The sequence below is a fragment of the Neofelis nebulosa genome, chromosome 4 (genome assembly GCF_028018385.1).
Source record: "Neofelis nebulosa isolate mNeoNeb1 chromosome 4, mNeoNeb1.pri, whole genome shotgun sequence".
NCBI lineage: Eukaryota > Metazoa > Chordata > Mammalia > Carnivora > Felidae > Neofelis > Neofelis nebulosa.
In genome coordinates this window covers 6,589,670-6,608,489 of record NC_080785.1, presented here as the reverse complement: position 1 = coordinate 6,608,489, position 18,820 = coordinate 6,589,670, and the positions used below count along the sequence as shown (strand labels likewise).

Here is an 18,820-nt window from a genome sequence, read left to right as displayed (position 1 = left end):
AGAATCTATTGCTACAGAGATCAAGGGACTAAGAAACAGTCAGGAGGAGCTAAAAATGCTATAAATGAGCTGCAGAATAATATGGAGGCGACCACAGCTCGGATTGAAGAGGCAGAGGAGAGAATACGTGAATTAGAAGATAAAATTATGGAAAAAGAGGAAACTGAGAAAAAGAGAGATAAAAAAATCCAGGAGTATGAGGGGAGAATTAGAGAACTAAGTGATACAATAAAAAGAAATAATTTACTCATAATTGGGATTCCAGAGGAGGAAGAAAGAGGGAAAGGTGCTGAAGGTGTATTTGAAGAAATCATAGCTGAGAACTTCCCTGATCTGGGGAAGGAAAAAGGCATTGAAATCCAAGAGACACAGAGAACTCCCTTCAGATGTAATTTGAATCAATCTTCTGCACAACATATCATAGTAAAACTGGCAAAATACAAGGATAAAGAGAAAATTATGAAAGCAGCTAGGGATAAACATGCTTTAACATATAAAGGGAGACTGATAACACTAGTGACAGATCTCTCTACTGAAACTTGTCAGGCCAGAAAGGAATGGCAGGAAATCTTCAATGTGTTGAACAGAAAAAAATATGCAGCCGAGAATCCTTTATCCAGCAAGTCTGTCACTTAGAATAGAAGGAGAGATAAAGGCCTTTCCAAACAAACAAAAACTGAAGGAATTCATCACCACTAAACCAGCCCTACAAGAGATCCTAAGGGGGATCCTGTGAGACAAAGTACCAGAGACATTGCTACAAGCATGAAACCTATGGACATCACAATGACCCTAAACCCATATCTTTCTATAATAACACTGAATGTAAATGGACTAAATGTGCCAACCAAAAGACATAGGGTATCAGAATCGATAAAAAAAACGAGACCCATCTATTTTCTGTCTACAAGAGACTCATTTTAGACCTGAGGACACCTTCAGACTGAAAGTGAGGGGATGGAGAACTATCTACCATGCTACTGGAAGTCAAAAGAAAACTGGAGTAGCCATACTTATATCAGACAAACTAGACTTTAAATTAAAGGCTGTAACAAGAGATGAAGAAGGGCATTGTATAATAATTACAGGGTCTATCCATCAGGAAGAGCTAACAATTATAAATGTCTATGCACCGAATATGGAAGCCTCCAAATATATAAAACAATTACTCACAAACATAAGCAACCTTATTGACAAGAATGTGGTAATTGCGGGAGACTTTAATACTCCACTTACAACAATGGATAGATCATCTAGACACAGGATCAATAAAGAAACAACGGCCCTGAATGATACATTGGATCAGATGGACTTGACACATATATTTAGAACTCTGCATCCCAAAGCAACAGAATATACTTTCTTCTCAAGTGCACACGGAACTTTCTCCAAGACAGATCACATACTGGGTCACAAAACAGCCCTTCATAAGTATACAAGAATTGAGATCATACCATGCATACTTTCAGACCACAATGCTATGAAACTTGAAATCAACCACAGGAAAAAGTCTGGAAAACCTCCAAAAGCGTGGAGGTTAAAGAACACCCTACTAAAGAATGAATGGGTTAACCAGGCAATTCGAGAAGAAATTTAAAAATATATGGAAACAAATGAAAATGAAAATACAACAATCCAAATGCTTTGGGATGCAACGAAGGCAGTCCTGAGAGGAAAATACATTGCAGTCCAGGCCTATCTCAAGAAACAAGAAAAATCCCAAATACAAAATCTAACAGCACACCTAAAGGAAACAGAAGCAGAGCACAAAAGACACCCCAAACCCAGCAGAAGAAGAGAAATAATAAAGATCAGAGCAGAAATAAACAATATAGAAACTAAAAAAACTGTAGAGCAGATCAATGAAACCAACAGTTGGTTTTTTGAAAAAATAAACAAAATTGATAAACTTCTAGCCAGGCTTCTCAAAAAGAAAAGGGAGATGACCCAAATAGATAAAATCATGAATGAAAATGGAATTATTACAACCAATCCCTCACAAATACAAGCAATTATCAGGGAATACTATGAAAAATTATATGCCAACAAACTGGACAACCTGGAAGAAATGGACAAATTCCTAAACACCCACACACTTCCAAAACTCAATCAGGAAGAAATAGAAAGCTTTAACAGACCCATAACCAGTGAAGAAATTGAATCAGTTATCAAAAATCTCCCAACAAATAAGAGTCCAGGACCAGATGGCTTCCCAGGGGAATTCTACCAGACATTTAAAGCAGAGACAATACCTATCCTTCTCAAGCTCTTCCAAAAAATAGAAAGGAAGGAAAACTTCCAGACTCATTCTATGAAGCCAGCATTACTTTGATTCCTAAACCAGACAGAGACCCAGTAAAAATAGAGAACTACAGGCCAATATCTCTCATGAATATGGATGCAAAAATTCTCAATAAGATACTAGCAAATCAAATTCAACAGCATATAAAAAGAATTATTCACCATGATCAAGTGGGACTCATTCCTGGACTGCAGGGCTGGTTCAACATTCGCAAATCAATCAATGTGATACATCACGTTAATAAAAGAAAAGAGAAGAACCATATGATCCTGTCAACCTATGCAGAAAAAGCATTTGACAAAATTCAGCATCGTTTCTTAATAAAAACCCTCAATAAAGTCGGGATAGAAGGAACATACTTAAACATCATAAAAGCCATTTATGAAGAGCCCACAGCTAACATCATCTTCAATGGGGAAAAACTGAGACCTTTTTCCCTGAGATCAGCAACACAACAGGGATGTCCACTATCAACACTGTTGTTTAACATAGTGTTGGAAGTTCTAACATCAGCACTCAGACAACAAAAGGAAATCAAAGGCATCAAAATTGGCAAAGATGAAGTCAAGCTTTCACTTTTTGCAGATGACATGATATTATGCATGGACAATCTGATAGACTCCACCAAAAGTCTGCTAGAACTGATACATGAATTCAGCAAAGTCGCAGGATACAAAATCAATGTACAGAAATCAGTTGCATTCTTATACACTAATAATGAAGCAACAGAAAGACAAATAAAGAAACTGATCCCATTCACAATTGCACCAAGAAGCATAAAATACCTAGGAATAAACCTAACCAAAGATGTAAAAATCTGTATGCTGAAAACTATAGAAAGCTTATGAAGGAAATTGAAGAAGATATAAAGAGATGGAAAAACATTCTGTGCTCATGGATTGGAAGAATAAATATTGTTAAAATGTCAATACTACCCAAAGCAATCTACACATTCAATGCAATACCAATCAAAATTGCACCAGCATTCTTCTTGAAGCTAGAACAAGCAACCCTAAAATTTGTATGGAACCACAAAAGACCCCGAATAGCCAAAGTAATTTTGAAGATGAAGACCAAAGCAGGAGGCATCACAATCCCAGACTTTAACCTCTACTACAAAGCTGTAATCATCAAGACAGCATGGTATTGGCACAAAAACAGACACATAGACCAATGGAACAGAATAGAAACCCCAGAACTAGTGCCACAAATCTATGGCCAACTAATCTTCGACAAAGCAGGAAAGAATATCCAATGGGCAAAAAAAAGCAGTCACCAAAAAGAAGCCCCTTTAACTCAGACTTTATTAACAGAAGTCCAGGATCCAACAGGAAATAATACTCCAAACTCTCCAAATTGAACAGGAAACATGTAAAAGTATACGGCCAATTCTGGGGACTAGATTTTAGGGGTGGGTATTGACCATGTGGCATGTTCAGAGGCGTGTAGGAAAGAATATGGTGGAGGTGTGTAAAATAATTATAAATAAAATGGTGAAGGAACTTAATAAAAGTTTCAAGGTGAAGATACCTGGCAATTACACCGATTGGAAGAAATTTGCTATCTGTCTATCTGCAATGAAGGACATATTTTAGGGTTTCTTCACCACAAAGGAAAATCTAACTAAGGCATTCAAAAATGGAAAAGGGAACCCCAGCGAGAAGAGATAAGTTTGATGGAGAGCTTATAGCTGCATGGTTTTAACCACAAGCACAAAGAGGTCTGGTGCTTATGCAGGACAGTACCCAGACGGACTGCTGATGTACTTGGCCACCTCACTAGTTTATGATTCTGGCCTCAGTCTAAGGGTGCATTATTTATGTGGACTTGAGAGCCAACTTTTTAAATCTTCCCCCTCTCCCCTCAACAGCATCTCCTCTATGAATCTGCTCCGATGCTTCGGTTTCCTGCTCTGAGCAATCACTCATTTGGGGTTTTATTAATTAGGTATTTGCCCCCTTTTGTGTTGTGTCATTTCATGAAGATCAAATGCAACATGAAAAGGGCAATTGCAAATGGTTCAACAAGAGCAGGAACAAAAACATATCAAAGAAAAAGTTGTTTCCCAAACTTCCAGTAAGCAGGAATCTCCCAGAAACTTGACAGATTCCACCCCAAATACTATCACAGAACTGTTGATGGTGCACATGTCCCAAATTCAGCTGAGCTGTTCGGCATGCTTGCCCACAACTCAGGATCTGTTCTTTCTAGCCCACACCTTCAGCTCAGGCCGGAAGGCAGAGTAAGGGCAGAAAACCTTGTTCCAACTCTGTGGTCTCTTGTTTGCTCACAAGAGTCAACAATTCTCATGGCTCTGCCCTTTCTGCAGGAGGCCTGATGTGGGTTTGAGACTGAGAAGAAAATGCCCTTGCTTCATCCTTGTCAGCCTATCATGAGGGCTCAGAGAGGTCTGGGCAGTGAGATCTCTCCTTGTCCCCCCCTGCCCCCTCTCCACGCCATTCTGCATACAGGGCTGGGGACATGGGCCCAACATTCCAGCTCTGTCCTGGGAGGGACCACAGCATTGTGTGACAGCAAAGGCCACAGTCGGCAGGCATGAGGTAAGAAATGATGGTGTGGAGATAGAAGGCAGTGTTGCAGCACATACTGGTAAATTTACAGTAAACAGTCTTGTTCTTATAATTTGAGGCAGTTCTGAGAAATGGACTGACATCAAATGTATATACACAGACTTCCTGGATATGCACACGAACAAAAACCCCACTGGATTATTTAAATAGAAAACAGATGTCACTGAACGAAGCTAAAAAATTCGCTGAACGAAGCTAAAAAAAAAAAAAAAGCAGGTTAGTCATACAAATAAAACTTTTGCAAGACTACTTGACCTGGGTCATTTCTTGCTTCTGCCTCTGGAAATCAAAAGCAAAACTTAAACTGTTACCTAAAACCGGTATTAGGGAACCAGTTACCAGTTTCCTACCATTTAAGAAAATTCTAATATTATAACCCACCACTTGAAGAATACACAGTCGCTGCCATCTGACTATACAAGTGACTTTACAACCACACACCCCGGAGCCTCATCCCACATTTGGTGTGAGTGTTCGTGGTTTGCACTTGTGCACAATAACCTTGTACTAATTATCACTTTGGCAATTCATTGGTTTTACTTCTGTGATTTCTGAGTTTTTAATATCTAATAAAGTCATGCAAACTTTGGTGAGTGATGGAGAACATGTGTAAGGACAAGATGTTAAATTGCCTATTTTGTGCCAAGAGGTAGACAAAACTGACTTAATTTAGCCTGAAATGTCTCCAACTCAACACTTCTCTGATGAATCCAGAAGACAAGGCTAGTGGGCTTTTATAGGCATTGCCCTGACAGACCCCTGGTCTGGTCACTACTTATGGTCTCCCATTAGGAATCACTAATCCTCTGAGCCCACCCTGAAGTGAGAGCCTCATGCCACCTCGCTCTCTACGAATCCAGTCAGTCCCAATGGGTTAGCGTGGGCTGGGGCTTACAATACAGAGTGAGCAGGGAGGCACACATGCTGAGATGTCAGTGGGAAAGTCCGACGCTGGAAAACCAGCAGCCCTGTGATGATGAAGACCCCTGATGTCACTACATGGTCATAATCAGCACTATGGCACCGCTCAAATGTGGTAAGACCTGATGTATTGGCAGGAAAGGGCAGAGATGATTCCAGAGGAAGACTAGGGAAAAAGTCCCATTATGTTCATGCAGGAGAACAAAGGTTTGGGAGTTCATACACTGCCCTTTGTTAGCATCTGCACAATTTCCTTGTTGAAATTCAAATTCCTGACGTTGTGTGAGAGTGTTTCTAGTGGCCAGTGGGTCACACTTACAGGAAAAAGGGACTCTGCAACCACCTCTGAGCACCCTAGCCTAATGGCCTGCCTGCGTCCTGCAATTTCCTCCATCTCTTGGAAAAGAAATCATTGCTTAGTCTCCAGATTAAAGTAACCTTTGAAGAAAATTCCTCCATAGAGGAGCTCACTCAGAAAGGATAAAACCTAAAAGTAAAGGTTGGGAATGGGTCAGGTGCTGGCCACCATGCTGTGTGTGTGTGTGTGTGTGTGTGTGTGTGTGTGTGTTATGTATTTTGGTTGGGGTACTATCTGAGGAGCAGCTTGGGCAGAGCCTTGGAATAGCCTTTCCAGAAGAGTCTATGCCTCTCTCTAATCTTTGTGAGCACCAGGACCCATCTGTTCTGGAACCTGTCAAGACTACAAGCCAGGATTAAGGGGAAGGGTGTTCTAGAAAGGTGGGGGACTTAGATTCCCTGATATAGGGGCTAAGGCACTGGTACACTGTGCAAGAGAGAAATGCAGTGAGGTGGGAGAGAGAGTGGCAGGCAACAGTGGGTGACATAGGGGTTGGGGAGTAAGAGGAATGAGAGAAGGGAGAGAAAAGAAAGAAGATAGAAGGAACTTCCTTGTTCTGGTTTCACTTCTTTAATTTAATCCACATTTACAATGTCAAGATTATGCAATTCAGATTTACCATGTATCTGTTGCACAAGAAACCATTATCACTGTAGGCCATCACTGTAGGTCAATGACCACATTGGAAGATGTGTTTTGGCCACATGTGATCGCTGATGCACTCTGGGAAGTGAAAAATGTTGGAGGAGGGAATTGTTTGGGGCAAGGAGGGAGAGGGCAAGTTAGAAATAGGCCAAATAGATCAATGTCTACAATTTCAGTGGATAATATTCAGACCCAAGATAGCAAGTTAGACTTACACAGCTCATCTTTTTTGTAAGATGCTGCCCATCTGGGGCACCTGGGTGGCTCATTCCACTGAACGTCCAACGCTTGATTTTTGCCCAGGTCATGATCCCAGGGTGATGGGGTCAAGCCTCACATCAGGCTTTGCACTGAGCATGAAGCCTGCTTAAGATTCCCGCGCTCTGCTCTGCCCCTGTCCTCTCCCCTCCCCTCCCATCCCCTCCCCTCCCCTCCCCTCCTTCTCCTCTCCTCTCCTCTCCTCTCTTCTCCTCTCCTCTCCATCTCTCAAATTAAAACAAACAAAAGAGATGCTGCCTCTCCAGTGCTATGGGCCACAGACTATACCAAACAAACCTTCTAGCTGGTGTCTGAGGATTTGAATCTTTAACTCTGCTTTGATCTGTATTTGGCTCTTTTGACCTTCTGAATCTCTCCCCATGTGTTGTTTCATTTGCTTCACCCTATCCTGGGGAAAACCTTTACTCATAAGAGAAGAACGATATCTCAAGAGTAGTGGGTTGCAGGTGTGTGTTTGGACAGAGGGGGATTTCAGTTCCTTCAGATGACACCAGATAAGATGGTTCTCCACCCCCTCAGAGCACAGAGTTTGCCTCAGAAGCAGCAGCTTTGGTGCTTGTGGTTTCCTTTCACTAAACCAGAAAAGTTATTTTTCAGCCTTGGCAAAAACACCTAGAAACCAAGTTCTTTTCAAGACACAGTTGAACTCAGAATGAATTAGAAGTAAACATGAAAAGCTTTTGTGCAGAAGTTGTTGGTGAGGAAATAAAGGGCAGACAGGATCCTGAGTATAGGGGAAGGTGTCAGGAGACATATTGGGGCAAAGACTCCATGTGCTCACCTCCCAGGTCACATCCAGGGCTTCTCTCCAGTTTGCCTTAACCATAACTGTTCTGTTTTGGTGCACTAAGAGGGTGGGATGTAGCAAGGCAGAGGAAGTGAAGGAGGACCCCAATAAGAACACCCAAATGCAGATCATGGAACACACAACGAGGGACAGGTTTTTGAATCTATTCTTCACATAGCCAACAGTCACACACATCTGACTGTGGCCTGATTAAAACAATCCTGGAGTGATTTTCCATTTTTCGTAAGAGAATATTCAGGATCCAAACTTGATGACAAGTCCCCATATGAATTGAATCTTCTACCTCAAACTCCAGCCTCATTACCACACAGTCTGACTTCCTGTCTCTGGGTTCTAGACATCCTGGCTTCCTTTGAATATCCGGGAGAATGCCATGCTGTCACTTGCCTTGGAATACCCTGTTTCTTTTTCTTTCAATCCCTTTAGTTTCTACTCACTCTTCAACTTCAGCTCATGTGATGTTAATTCTAAGAACTCTTTTCTGATTACCCCTCTCCCCTCAGTTTAGCTTCTCTCTTACATGCTCCCAAGCTACCTTGCATTCCCCTTAATAACACTCATAATGCTAAAATTTTTGTTCAATGTCAGGTTTGCCTAAGAAAGGAGGTAGTGATGGGGGAAAGATAGTGATGGTAAAAATATTATTCTCTTAAAAGATAGAACGATAATTCCTCTGGAATGGCATAAACTGTTCAGAAAAACAAGATGGCTGTCATGTTTGGAAGGAAGAGGGAAGCCCAAAACCTGATACAGCTGGAACCAGGGCAAAGGAGCAGCCGGTGAGCTGGAAAGACAGCCTAAAGTAGCTATTAGCAAATAGAATCCAGCAATACCTTAAGTGGAATGCAAAGAAGGTTTAACATTGGGAAATACTTTCATATAATTTAATGTATTATAAAGCCATGGGGCCACGTAATCTGATAATCCCTTTAGCTATTGAAAGGTAATTTGATAAAATTCAACATCTAATAACTGGTTATTTTTTTAGCATAATAAAATTTTCCATCTGAACCTCAAAACATATTGTTTAATGAGAAACATTGAAGTATTTCCACAAAAGTTAGGAATAAAACAAGGAGGCCTACTGTCATTGTGATTATTTGGCATTCTTCTAGATACCAGCCATGATAAAAGTGAACAAAATTGGAAGTTAAAAAGAAAATCCAAGAGGAAGAGGTAAAATGATCATTTGGGGCCCCATAAAGAACTTCTACAAATCAATATCAAAACGTTTAACAACAGAATTCAAACATGGGCAACAAATATATAAGACAGTAGTCAATAAAGAAAACGACAATTCTTACACATATGAAAAATTTTCATCCACATTCATATTGAGTAACGCATATAAAAATCACATTAAGGGGCACCTGAGTGGCTGACTCAGTTGAGCATCCAACTCTTGATTTTGGCTCAGGTCATGATCTCAGGGTCGTCGGATCAAGCCTTACATCAGGCTCTGTGCTGGGTGTGAAGCCTTCTTAATATTCTCTCTCTCAAGGGGAACCGTCTTGCACTGTTGGTGGGAATGCAAACTGGTGCAGCCGCTCTGGAAAACAGTATGGAGGTTCCTCAAAAAAAATAAAAAATAGAACTACCCTATGACCCAGCAATAGCACTACTTGAAATTTACCCAAGGGATACAGAAGTGCTGATGCAGAGGGGGATGTGTACCCCAATGTTTATAGCAGCGCTTTCAACAATAGCCAAATTATGGAAAGAGCCTAAATGTCCATCAACTAATGAATGGATAAAGAAGATATGGTTTATATATACAATGGAATGTTACTTGGCAATGAGAAAGAATAAAATCATGCATTTGCAACAACATGGATGGAACTAGAAGGTATTATGCTGAGTGAAATAAGTCAGTCGAAGAAAGACAGATATCATATGTTTTCACTCATGTGTGGATCTTGAGAAGCTTAACAGAAGACCATGGGGGAAGGGAAGGGGAAAAAATACTTACAAACAGGGAGGGAGGGAGGCAAACCACAAGAGGCTCTTAAATATAGAGAACAAACTAAGGGTGGATGGGGGAGTGAGGGAGAGGGAAAATGGGTAATGGGCATTGAGGAGGGCACTTGTTGGGATGAACACTGGGTGTTGTACGTAAGCCAATTTGACAATAAATTATATTAAAAAAATAAAAAAAGATTCTTTCTCTCCCTCTCTGCCCTTCTCCCCCGTTTATGCACTCTATCTCTCTAAAAATAAAAATTAAGAAGAAATTTTTAAAAAGAGGACATCACACTAAGATACAATTTTTCACTTATTAGATTGGCAGACAAAATTATGAGCACGGATATGGGGAAATAATAAAATGCTGATGTATGCAATTTGGTTAACATTTTGTTATAGGCAATCCAGTAATATCTATCAAAATTACAAGTACATGTACCAATTGTCTAGCAATGCCACTTCTAAGAATCTATATGGATGACCCAACTCTCTCTTGCTGTATAACAAACCACTCCAAAACTCAGTGCCATAAAACAACAATTTTATTAAGCTCATGATTTCGTGTGCCAGCAATTCAGGAGGAGACAGAGGGCACAACTTGTTTCTCCTCCATGCAGACTGGGACTTCAATTGGTGTGACTGGAATGGCTTCAGGGAGCTGGGATCCAGCTAGATGAGAGCGACATGGTTGTGACTTCTTCATTGTCAACCGTGTTACGAGGTTCTTCTCCATGCTGTGCCTGCTGGGGCTGGAACATCAAAGATAGCTCCTCCACTCCTTTGCCAAGGTGACAGCACTCTTGACCTGGTTGTTTCAATTCCCTAGTTCCTCACACTGAGGTAAAGTCCAGAATTTAAAGGGATTATTGGTCAGCTTTAATCACTGAGAGGGGAGGGAGGTCAAAGAGCAGTCACAGTGGTTGTTCAGAGTGATTGAGATGGTGTGGGGGTGAACTGGTATAGGAGAGAGCAGAATGACCCATGCCTGAGACTTGTCTGTGTCCCATTCCAAGGAACTGAGAACTGTCTTCAAGTCATGGTACTTGATGCTCTGGAAGGGGATGATTGTGATCCATCCTATCAGATCATAGACAAAGCAATGGAATAAAATTCAAAATGGACATCTCTTTGCATTCCCTCACTTGCCAGCATACACCCTTGGTGATGAGATGCTGCTGGCAATCCCATAATCTAATTGAATGCTTCTGTTAATGTCTTTTGTATGACTTAAAATTTATTTAAAAAAAATTTTTTTTGGTGGTGCCTGGGTGGTTCAGTCATTTGAGTGTCCGACTTCTGCTTAGGTCATGATCTCACTGCTCATGGGTTCGGGCCCCATGTAGGGCTCTGTGCTGACAGCTCAGAGCCTGGAGCCTGCCTCGGATTCTGTCTCCATCTCTCTGCCCCTTCCCTGCTCATGCTCTGTCTCTGTCTCTCTCTCTCTTTCTCTCAAAATATAAAATAAAACATTAAAAAATGTTTAGGGAGAGAGAGCAGGGGACAGGGGCAGAGGGAGAAAGAGAGAGAAGAGAGAGAGAGAGAGAGAGAGAGAGAATCCCAAGCAGCCTCCACACACAGCACAGAGCCTGAAGGGGGGCTTGATCACACGACCCTGGGATCATGACCTGAACTGAAATCAAGAGTCGGACACTCAACCAACTGAGCCACCCAGGTGCCCCTAAAATTTTTTAATTTAAAAGTTTAGTCATTAATTTAAAAAAATTTTTTTTGAATATTTATTTTTGAGGGGGAAGGGGGAGAGAGAGAGGGTCACAGAATCTGAAGTAGGCTCCAGATTCCGAGCTGTCAGCACAGAGCATGACACGGGGCTGGAACCCATGGACCACAAGATCATGACCTGTACTGAAGTGGGATGCTTAACCAACTGAGGCACCCAGGTGCCCCTAGTCATTAATTTTTATACTATGAGACTGACCCTTCTTAAAACTTTGGGCATCAGTTCAAACCAGTTCCTTGGCAGCAAATCCTGTGCTATGTTAAGCTAACAATTCTTCACACTTTTCAATGGACAACCCTCTAAATCTAACCTCTTTTAAAAGATCCAAATTGGGAGTTCTTGTTTGTTTGTTTGTTTGTATGTTTGTTGTATTGTGTCTTTCCTTTGTTTTGCTTTGCACTCATCACTTCCATGAAACTTTGGAAGTCAGCAACCAACGACAGATATGGATTGTTCCACACTCCCCACCCCCGCCTTTGCTAGTTCACCTCACGCACTCCCACTGCACTTCTTTATGAGTGTGCTGAGGTTGCTTCAGATCTGCTGTCTCAACAACTTTCAAAGGTACAATCCAGAATTATAACTATAGTTATCATGCTGTACCTTAGACCCCGGGACTTAGTCATCTTATAACTGAAGCCTTTTACCTTTGACCAGTATCTCCCCATCTCCCCGTGAGATCATGACCTGAGCCAAAACCAGGAACCGGATGCTTAACTGACTGGGTCACCCAGGTGCCCCCAAGTGTTTATTATTTTTTTTAATTATATATAAGTGCTTTACTGAATTTTATATATGATTTAGAAAATTGATAGGCTTTGGCTTGATGTATTATATTTACATTATATTTGTTTTACATATAAAACAATAGAAAATAGGTCTCTGTTACTGTTTTGACACAGAATATCTTATTTTTAGAAATAGATTACTGATATTAAGCAGGAGTTACCCACATTGTATTGTTCTTTAGCACACGTAAGGAACTGCATAGAAACGAATCTGGAAGACTACAAAGCAAAGTAATAATAGCGTGTGTAGCAAGGTAGTGATGTTCACCCAAATCCCACGGCTCCACTGCATTTCCCAGCCTTACTGTAGTGAGGCCAGGGTTGTGGGACTATTCCTCATCAGTGGGTTGGGAGAGAAAGCCACAAGAGGTTACTGCAAATCTGAGATGAAGGCAATGTAAACTCCATATTCTCTCTCCCCTGCTGTGATGGCTGCCACATAAATAAGAAGAAAGAGCATTTGAACAATTTCAACTTTAACTCTTTGGTTTGTTCTTCCTGAATGTCCACACTCGAATTATTACTGTAGACACGACTAGATCTTTGATCCCCAGAAGTGCGTCCCCTGAAATTACAGACCTGGACAGAAATGAAAAGCCAGGGTGCCAGGAAAGCCATGAGTGGGTTATTTCAAAATTCTCTAAGAGTTAATGACTGCTAACTTCCAGTCTGACTCAGGAAGTGGGCTTCTCTCAGGTTCCTCTTCCTGCAAACTTCCGTCTCTGCACAGCACCCCATTAGAGGTGCCCCTTCCATGCTCTTGTCCTCCCCAGTCCACACTTGCCTTTAGAACAGCCGCTGCCACCTGTGAGAAAGAGGCTTAACTTCCGCAAGGGGCGGGGCTTTGCACTTGGGCAAACTTGAAACAGTGAGGACACAGCCCTGCAGAGAAGGGATCAAATCTGCCGCAGGCAGTCCTGCCTTTCTTTCCTGTCCAGCTGAAATCATTCGAACACTGGTGTTCCACTACTGGCAAGAAAACACGGTCCACCTGATAGCAAGTAACTACTGATTAAAATTTCCTATTTTAACTGTTTATTGTGTGCATTCGGCATAAATGAGAATGTCAGACACAGGCGCATGGTGGGCTCTTTTGCAGCAGGGAGTCTGTGGAGATTGAGAAGAGGAAGAAGATAGACTGCGCTTTTGTTTTATTTTCTTTCTCTTTGAGCTGAGCTGGCAAGTCACAGGTTTTAACAAGGAGTCATCTGGGTTTTTGTTTTTTTGTTTTTGTTGTTTGGTTGTGGTTTTTTTTTTTTGACAGTAAATCAGATAAGCTCACATTCACGAAAAGCTCCTCAGTGTTGATTCCTACTTCCCAGGCTATGCTTGAAAAAAAAATTTTTAAGAACAATTTTCCTGATTTTAAGGGAAACAATTTAGAGTGACTGCTTTGCCTGAAGTTTGGTCAGTTTACAGGAACTGTAAACATCGTATAGTTTAGTTTACATGTTACTGGCAAACAGAGCTTCCTTAACATAAAGTCAGTGAAAAGAATTTGGACATTCCCATGTGCTCATGAGTTTTCTGTGCCTTGTCACTTTGGTATATGCTGTGAGAAAAAGAGCTCTTTAAGCAAAAGAGAAAAACTATCTGATGAAACAAAGCAATGTATAGGAAAAGGGATAGACCCCAGGGCTTCTTCATGCTGTTGAGGAAAGAAGAAAATGCAAGTAATTGATGGATTGAATGAAATGTATTTCTGGATTCAAAGATAGTATACTTGATTCATGGAGTCTCTTGCAAGGACTGCAAGGCAGAGTGGTGGGGTTGGAGAGAGAGGAGAGGTAGGGAAGAAGGGAGCAAGGTGGGGAAAGGAGAGAAGGAAAGAAAAGACTGAACCTCACATCTGGGGGAGGCAGATTTAGAGAGGAAGGTGAGAGAGGGAAAGGGTGAGGCCAAAGAGAGCAGGAGGGGCAGGAGGTCTTGGGAGGATGGAGGAAGTAGAGAAGAGGTAGATGTGGAGACCAGGAGCAGGTAGGTCTTACAAACTAAACCCACTTTTCAAATCACTGGGTGACTTTGGGCAAGGGACTCTATTTCTCTGTAAGACAGATTAATTATCTCCCCCATCAGCTATGAGTAAACAAACAAGCCATGGGTATGACAGTGCTCTTGGAATACAAGAGTCTTTCATGATGCAGAACTAATAAACTAAAAACATAAATATAAATGTAAGTATATAAATGTATAAATATAAATGTATAATATAACATATATTATACACATATACATTGTATATATAATATTTATAAACATATATAATATATATTTATAATATTTATATATAATATATATATTATTGGTCTCTGGCCTCTCTGTCCCTCAGGAACAGCAATGGATCAACAGGAATGCAGTCATTCTGGTAAGAATGTGAATTCTTGTGTGTGTGTGTGATTATTTTACCATATTTTCTGCCTATTTTTTTTTCAACGTTTTTTTATTTATTTTTGGGACAGAGAGAGACAGAGCATGAACGGGGGAGGGGCAGAGAGAGAGGGAAACACAGAATCGGAAACAGGCTCCAGGCTCTGAGCCATCAGCCCAGAGCCTGACACGGGGCTCGAACTCACGGACCGCGAGATCGTGACCTGGCTGAAGTCGGACGCTCAACCGACTGCGCCACCCAGGCGCCCCTCTGCCTATTTTATATAAAAATCATTCTACCCTCTCTAAGCAAAGCATAAGCTATCAGATGCTTCTTCATTAGAGAGAAAAATTTTATGCTGCTCATTCCAGTATTTCCCTGGTCCAGCCATTTCACTAGTGGTCAAGAACACACCCCAGCCCAGAGAAGTCAGAGGAACCATCTCTGACCTTGGAACGGAGTCAAGTTACTTAACTGACTCTGAGATGGAACTCACAGTCTTGACTACACATCTCTGATCTTCAGAAAATGTGTACTTTAGACAGCCAGCACTGGGTGATTTGGGCAAGCCTTGCATGACAAGATATGTTTCTTTTCTTTTTTTTAACATTTATTCATTTTTGAGAGAAAGAGCGTGAGCAGGGGTGCGGTGGGCGGGGGCAGAGACTGAAGGAGACACAGAATCCGAAGCAGGCTCCAGGCTCTGAGTTGTCAGCACAAAGTCCGATGCGGGGCTTGAACTCACAGACCGCAAGATCACGACTTGAGCTGAAGTCGGACACTTAACCAACTGAGCCATCCAGGCGCCCCATATGTTTCTAAATCTGTCTCGTCCCCTGAGTATGTTTTTCTAAGATCCAACGTGGCATTCCTAGAGAAACTGAGATGTTTTAAAAATCATTGTTTGTTTTATTTGATAATAGAGTTAGCTTCTGTTTTATCAATACAATGTATTGGAAGATTCTCTTTGCCCATAAGGTGGGAATATCTCCCATTGTTAAAAATATTCCATTGGCATAAGCAGTATATTCATGACACTGTAAACTTGCTCTACAGAACCATGTATGAAGAGCCAACGTGCCAGAGGATCAGAGCTGAGAATCATGCTGGTGGGCAAAACAGGAACCGGCAAAAGTGCTACAGGGAACAGCATCCTCAGGATGCAAGCATTTGAATCGCGGCTGAGTGCCCAGTCCATCACTAAGACTTGCAGTAAACATCAGGGAAGCTGGGGAGGGAGGGAGATGGTCATTATTGACACACCGGATATGTTTTCTGGGAAGGACCACTCTGATTCCTTGTACAAAGAGGTGTGGAGATGCTACTTACTCTCTGCACCAGGACCCCATGTGCTGCTCCTGGTGGCCCAGCTGGGCCGATTCACTGACCAGGACCAGCAGGCTGTGCAGAGGGTGAAGGAGATCTTTGGAGAAGATGCCATGAGACACACAATTGTCCTCTTCACCCACAAGGAAGACCTGGAGGGAGAATCCGTGACAGATTACATCCGTGACACAGATAATAAAGCCCTGTGCAAGGTGGTGGCAGCATGTGGGGGCAGAGTGTGTGCCTTTAACAACTGTGCTACAGGGAGTGAGCGGGATGGCCAAGTGAGGGAGCTAATGGATGTGATTGAGGACCTGGTGTTGGAGAAAAGGGGTGACCCCTACACCAATGGGCTCTACAGCCTAGTAACAGCGTCAGAATGTGGACCTGTGTGGTCAGAGGAAAGGTTCAAGGATTTCAAAAGAGATCTTGTGAAGTACGTGCAAATTCAGAGACGTTACTCAGCTGAAGCAAATGGCCTGAAACAAGGCCTAATCAAAACATTCGTCTTTATTTTATTTTGTATTCATTTGTTCGCCAAATTCCCAGTTCTGTTATTGTGTCCATTGTACAGAGTGTGCAACTTGTTTTACTGCTTTCTCGTTAGAATGTGCAGTTTGTTCTATAGATTGCTGTTCATTATAGCTGGAATATTGATGACAATTTTGAGAAAGATCACTGGGCTGGAATGCATAACTCGTAGCATATAGTTACAGGTCAGCAATTATTTACTCACTGCCATATATGGGGTGAATCCAAGTGCTTCCCCTGTAAAATGCAGTGCCTGACATCAGTAAATGTTTGAGATTCTGTGGATTAAGTGTCTGACTTCAGCTCAGGTCATGATCTCACACTTCATAGATTCAAGCCCCACGTTGGGCTCTGTGCTGACAGATCAGAGCCTGGAGCCTGTTCAGATTCTGAGTCTCACTCTCTCTCTGCCCCTCTCCCACTCATACTCTCTCTACTTTCTCAATATAAATAAGTACACTTTAAAATAAATAAATAAACATTTTCGAAAAACAAAGAAATGAGGGAAGGAAAATGAAGCACACCCAAAACTTCTCCAATAAGAATAAAAGAATGAAAATTAATAAATTCAATTCCCACACCAAAAAATACCCATGAAAAGGAAGTAAACTAAAAGAAAGTATGGAGGGGCGCCTGGGTGGCGCAGTCGGTTAAGCGTCCGACTTCAGCCAGGTCACGATCTCGCGGTCCGTGAGTTCGAGCCCCGCGTCGGGCTCTGGGCTGATGGCTCGGAGCCTGGAGCCTGTTTCCGATTCTGTGTCTCCCTCTCTCTCTGCCCCTTCCCCGTTCATGCTCTGTCTCTCTCTGTCCCAAAAATAAATAAAAAACGTTGAAAAAAAATTTTTTTAAAAAGAAAGTGTGGAAATAATAAAGATAAAAACAAAAATTAATGTGGTGGGGAATAAAACATACAGGGCCTAATTAATAAATTAAAACTCTGGTTTGTTGAAAAAAATTAAACTACTCATTATCTTTTTGGATAAGAAAAGGGGAAAGGGACACAAATAAAATTTTCAATATGATACGAGGTAGTGACAACTAAATCAGAAGAAATTTTTAAAATTTAAGACTTCTTTGCAAATAAATGTCAAGATCTGGATGAAGGGGATAACTTTCCTGGGGAAATACAGATTAGCAAAACCATTTCCACTAGACAGATGAAGGTGAAATAGATCAATTTACATGGGCGAGATTGAGAAAGCCATTCAGGGACCACACCACAAAGTAAGTACCAAGGCCAGATGGTTTTGCATGGGAGTTCTTCTGAACCTTCAACATTCAGATAGTCCCAGTGCTCTTTAAATTGTTGCAGAACATTGGAAATGAAGGGAATTTCCCTAATTGCTTTTTCAAAAGAAGTATAGCATTGATACCTAAGCTTGATAAAGACCATACAAAAAGATGATACTAAAAACAAATATCTGTCATGAGTATCAAAACAAAAATACCAAATAAGATACTAGCAAATAGACTCCACCACATTCTTAAACATAAATGAAAAATTGATTCGTTATTGGAAAATCTATTAATGTCATTCACCTTATCAATAGACTTAAGGAAAAATAATCATAAGGTTATTTCCATAGATGATTTGTGAAAGCCTTTGACAAAATTTAACAGCTATTCATGATAAATAATATAATAGCTATTCACTCAAGAAAAGAGTAGACAGGGGCACCTGGGTGGGTCAGTTGGTTACATGTCTGACTCAATTTCGGCTCAGGTCATGATCTCACAGTTCTTGGGATTGAGCAGCGCATCTGACTCTTTGGGACAGTGTGGAGCCTGCTTGGGATTCTCTCTTCCTCTCTGCCACTCCCCTGCTCACACATGCTCGCTCTCCCTCTCTCTCTCTCTTTCTCAAAATAAATTTTAAAAACTTTTATAAAAAGTGGAGAATACTTGTTTAAAATATTTATACACACACAAATACAAATTTGTGTATACAAATACAAACTACTGTGATCCAGTATCTCCCTTACTTAACTGGGAATCACTGAAGATATATTTAGGAACAAAGCAAGCCATGTCCATCCTTTACTATTCAACATCATGATAGACGTTTTAGCCAATGCAATGAGATAAGAGCAGTCAATTATGGGCATAAGACTAAATAAAAAAGAAGTGATAAACTGTGGTGCATCCATAAGATGGAATCCTAGTCAGCAATGAAAGAGGACAAGCTATGGACACACACCACATG

At 41.3% G+C, this 18,820-nt stretch overlaps 1 protein-coding gene across 1 annotated transcript; it reads left to right on the top strand.

The window, feature by feature from the left end:
* Window positions 1-13,226: 13,226 nt before the first annotated feature.
* GIMAP2 (GTPase, IMAP family member 2) lies at window positions 13,227-16,899 on the top strand. Its single transcript, XM_058723852.1, has 3 exons — window positions 13,227-13,393; window positions 14,722-14,757; window positions 15,817-16,899. Exons 2-3 carry the CDS (start codon window positions 14,730-14,732, stop codon window positions 16,794-16,796), a joined length of 1,008 nt encoding a protein of 335 aa, XP_058579835.1. The 5' UTR covers window positions 13,227-13,393; window positions 14,722-14,729; the 3' UTR covers window positions 16,797-16,899.
* Window positions 16,900-18,820: the final 1,921 nt, after the last annotated feature.